The 5,000-nt window shown below is 43.7% G+C and overlaps 1 protein-coding gene across 2 annotated transcripts in view; it reads left to right on the plus strand.

The window, feature by feature from the left end:
• dlgap4a (discs, large (Drosophila) homolog-associated protein 4a) overlaps positions 1 to 5,000 on the plus strand; it is a 130,869-nt gene that overhangs the window by 118,576 nt on the left and 7,293 nt on the right. For both annotated transcript variants that reach the window (XM_043230085.1, XM_043230084.1), the window contains exons 8-9: positions 2,801 to 3,225; positions 4,089 to 4,177. In XM_043230085.1, coding sequence (XP_043086020.1) covers positions 2,801 to 3,225; positions 4,089 to 4,177 — 514 coding nt within the window. The remainder of the gene's footprint in view (positions 1 to 2,800; positions 3,226 to 4,088; positions 4,178 to 5,000) is intronic.

The following is a 5,000-nucleotide window of genomic DNA, read 5'->3' on the forward strand; positions in this document are numbered from 1 at the left end:
TTTTCGTACATATCTTCTATTGTCTGAGTAAGCTGATATTCGAAAGCTTCGTTTTATGGTCAAAACCTATAATAAAATGCGACACAAATAGGCTAAACGTTCCTCAAATGCCCAGATTTGATACTGGCACGCTTAAAAAAATTACACGTGCACCATCAGGAGTAAGTTTGGTCGTGCCATGGAGTGAGACTAAAGTAAGTTAAAGTGTTTGCGGTGAGCTCTCCAACGTGCTTTTAAATCATTTACTCGACCTTGCGTCCCTCCAAACCGGCATGCTGTTGTTTTTGACTTTCTCGTTGCATTAAAACGACGGCTTTTTATAATTATAGCATTCATAAATCACCTGCGCGCCACGAGGCCCGTCGAGCATCGTCTTCAGAAGTCACGGTGAAAAAGAATTGCGTAAAGGTGCACCCGAGTTTCTCCGTTTTTGTGCCTCGGCCTGGTTGTGTTTTGGTGCTTGTCCTCTGTGTGTTCGCAGGAAAAGGCCGTGCGAGGTTCGGCCCCGGGGGCAGAGCGGCCGGCTCTAATGCCGTTAATCTGGATCTGAGCCCCCGGCTGTGTCATAAACTCGTATCACCCTCGGTGAGAGCAGGCTACCGCTTCGTTGGCGGCTGCTGCCGTTCTCGGGGGAGGTCGAGATGTGATTAATTCTGCACCGCTTTGAGATTCGTCCTCGCTGCAAAAGCGTTTAATTAATTTGCCGCCGCGTCTCTGAAGCCGGCCGTTCGATGGCTGTCGACGGGAATAATTAGCCGTTTTGTTGTTTTCCTTGAAGGAACTGAAAAGCGACCGTTTAAGATGCAGATACGTTTGTTTCTCTGGCGGTGAATGGGTGCCGTCACTCCCGGTTCACATCTTGAGGACCTTAAAGTTGTCTGTTTGTAAGAAACGAATGCGTCAAGGCGTTTTAGAGGCCCTCGAGTGGAAAAAGTCCACTGTTATTTCTCTCCTGATTCAGATGAAACCGCTTTTAGTAAGCGATATTTTGGATATTGAGCTTATGGTGTATTCGCTTCACCAAGTTTCCTGCCGAGTTTAGCTCCGCCCCTAATCAAACACACCTGAAGAGCTAATCTAAACTCTAGCTAGGTGTACTTGAAACTTCTGGGCAGGTGCTGAAGAAGAGCTAAACTCAAGTTCGATGACCCCTGCTTCGCGAAGCGTCCGTTGGAGTCGCTTGTGCGTTGCTTTAATCGTCCGTTTGGGCTCTTTATTCTCACGGCACCCATGCTTTTTCACTGGTTTGTCTTTAGATTGGCTCTTTGTCATCGGATCATCCCGTGTTATCTGCATCGACAATCAAATGGTCGCAGGCCGCCGTGAAGCATCTGTCCTGGCAAGGAAACGGCGAGCACAAAGCCAGCGAGCCGTGCCAGAGAGAGGAAACAGATTTATCCAATATTGTCTCCGGGCCCCACAGTCCAGTGTTGGATTGGTCCTGGCACTGAGTCCTCTACACAGCGTGGCCAAGACAGAGGATAATTGTTCACCAACCTCTTGAGGGAGGGGAGATATTAGCCCTGATCGTTCAGTAAAACCGGTTTTTGTGCTCCAATCATAATACTTCAGTCCGGTTCTGTTCTTCGGTGTTGACGGAACTTGAATCAAATTGCTCTGTCATCAGCTGTGTTAGTAATGATGCAAAGAAATAGCCATGCTGCCAGTTTATTTATTTTTTGGGGTTGCTAATTTATATATATATATATTTTTTTTTAATGCATAAGTTTGAAATATTTTTTTATTCTTGTATGTTCATCAAGGCAGCATTTATTTAACCAAAAAAGTTTTCAGTATTTGATGAATAGCAAATATAAAAGAACAGAGTTTGTTTTAAATATAAATATTGTTTTAAATTCAGAATTTCTGAATCTAATAATTGATCATTACAAATAGAATCTTTGCTGCATAATAATATTAACTTTGTGTATATATATATATATATCAATCATTTTATTTATATAGCGCTTTTAACAACACGGGTTGCATCAAAGCACTGTACAGTATAAATATATTTATTTTTTTTAATGTTTTGTTTCGTTTAAAAGCTAGACAAAGCCAAATTTTGCTTTTTATTATTTAATTTCTGCAATTGTGATATAAATTGGCATGCGTGTGTGTGTGTGTATATATATATATATATATGCATACATGCACAAATACATACACATTTGCATGCATTTTATTTTTATTTGATTTTATTTAGTATTTTATGCCGTCACACGTGGCTTCATATTTGTGACGCTTTGAGACGTTCTTGTTTTTATCATCATATGCAGGTATTTCTGCACTGATATCAAACGTACCCTTTTATCCGTCACCAATGATCGAATTCGAAAGCATTTAACCCACTGCATTGTAAAAATCCGGCCACCTCCAAACGGCTTTCTTATAACGTCGCACATAATATCCAGCAAAAATAACTGTATGGCGATTTTTAAGATGACTCATACGGTGCAATAGATTCCGCCTACCGGCTTGTACGCTTTCAAAGTAGCTTCTCCTACACTGTTCGGCGGGCTAATAATACACCGCCGAGCGTTATCGTCGGCCTTCATGACACGCCGTACCAAACCCAGAGACTCGTCAGCAGATTTCAGCCCGTGTTTTGTGGGCGACACATTCCTGACGCAGTCTGGCATGAGAGGAATGCTGTCCAGATTTCAGCATGTAAATGCCCGTCTTTGTCTCGTCTCTTCCCGCGGCTCCCGAGCAAGGGCCGCTGGGAAAAGACGTGAGAAGACGCTTTGTGCCGGGGCCGTGGCAGCGTTCTGACAGTCCGTCGTCTTGTGTTTTTCAGTCTCCACGTGTACGGCCGTCTGCAAGAAGAACCCCCCGCCTATTCCCCCTCGGACCACCTCTAAGCCCTACATCGCGGTGACGGTCCAGAGCAGCACCGAGTCGGCCCAGGACACGTACCTGGACAGCCAGGACCAGCGCAGCGAGGTCAACAGCCAATCGGGACGCAGCAACTCCTCCGACAGCATCGCCAGCTCTCGGACGGGGAGCCTGGTCAAGGGCGCCAAGCGGCCTCCCATCCTGCCCCCCATCCCCGCCCCGCGGGAACCCGTGCCCCTGCCCAGCGCCAGAGTGACCACGCCCCCTCCCGCCATCGCCCCGCCCCCTCCCGCACCGGACGCCAAAAACGAGCCCCTGAGCCTCACTGTGGCACCCAGCGAACCGCAAGCCCCGGCCAAGAGAAAGCTCTCCTCCATCGGCATTCAGGTGTGCATTAATGTTTACGATGTCGTCGTTAGGCTGTTATGCGATTGGATGACGTGTTCGGTGTCGGGTCATGTGACCTCGCTGCTCATTTACATGGTTGCACTTTATTTTGATAAGCCACTTTAAACATTCTACTAACTATATCTACACGTCAACTAATTAATATGTAACTACGTGTCTAGGGTAGGTTTAGGGTTAGTAGAATAAGTACATTTATTATAACACTCACACGTAATGTTTTGATAGAATTCTCTTGTAACGAATTGAAAAGCTCTGAGAAATGGCCAAAAATCTATTAATTTTAAGTTAAATATTGCTCTGTTGGTATAGTTGTATTTAAGAAATGTTTAGTGTTAAGTAAATATTATTAAATTTGTTCTTTTAATTGTTTTGTTTCTTTTCAAATCTAGACAAAGCAACATTGTGCTTTTTATTATTTTAATTTATGCAATTGTTATATAAATTGACACACACAGGCATATACACACACACACACACACACACACACGCATATATATACACACACACACACACGCATATACACACACAAATTCAGTATTATGGGATGTGTAGAAATTATCTGTTGAATTTATAGTCATTCATGATAATTCGTTAAACACAGTAGGCACAGATATGTAAATGTGGGCGGCCGTATGTTAATGAGCTCATGGACGTGACTCGCCGTGACTAATTGTGAAAGAGAGGCTGTGTATTTCACTGTCAGTTAAGCGCTCCGGGTAACTAGCGAGGGAGGTGTGAGTGACGAAGACTAACTGCGTCACACAGCAGCATATCAGATGCTTCAGGAGAACAGGAAAACCCCAGCTCGGTGTACTGGATGTGAGCTGTTTCTCCTGTGGCAGGTGGACTGCGTGCAGCCGATTCTGAAAGAGGAACAGACTCCCACCACCAGGTTCCAGTCCATCGGGGTTCAGGTCGAAGACGGCAGGCCGTGAGTTTCCTTTCCTCCGTTTGCATCCTCCAGAAAAGAAAAGTTGCGCCTCCGTTTAGCACTTTGGAATTTGATACGCTTCTTGACGACAGCACTTCTCAGAGAGAGAGAGAGAGTGTGTGTGTGTGTGTGTGTGTGTGTGTGTGTGTGTGTGTGTGTGTGTGTGTGTGTGTGAGCAGCAGTGAGTCAGCAGCAGAGTTTCTCAGCCATGTATGGCGCTGAAAACACTCACAAATAATGATTCAGTGCAGACGGCAGGAGATAATGAGATTCTGCGCGCATCTCCCACTCGCTTTGTTTCCTGGCGCTCTCCGTTGCAGTCTATTTTCATATCTCTCCATCGCTCTCATTTACATGTCTCTCTCTGTAAGTGTGCTGTCTCCCACTCACCAGCTGTCTGTCTTTCTCCCGCTCGCTGCTCCTCCAATCAAACAGAAACCGTCTTAACCATGTGTCAACTGTGGAGGGTTTATTGATATTTTGATACGTACTTAAAGAAAATTGTTGATGTTATAACAGAAATTAATAAGTTTATAAATTAACTGTGTTAACCGTTTAGTTTGATTTCCACCTTTTCCCTAATTTGCCTTTTTTTGTTTTAATAAGCGTTATTTATGTTTCTTTTGACAGACTGTTACTCATGCATTTTAATAATGCAATATAAATAAATGCAATTTATCTTAAATATTTCTGAAAACGCATTTAATTGTCAGAAGAAACTATTTTTGTTAATGGTACATTTTAATACGTAATGTTTTTGTATATAATGGTGCTCCTAAAATAATGAACAAGGCTATTTTTACATTTATTTGAGTCTTTTATA

This window comes from Puntigrus tetrazona, unplaced genomic scaffold (assembly GCF_018831695.1).
Source record: "Puntigrus tetrazona isolate hp1 unplaced genomic scaffold, ASM1883169v1 S000000148, whole genome shotgun sequence".
NCBI lineage: Eukaryota > Metazoa > Chordata > Actinopteri > Cypriniformes > Cyprinidae > Puntigrus > Puntigrus tetrazona.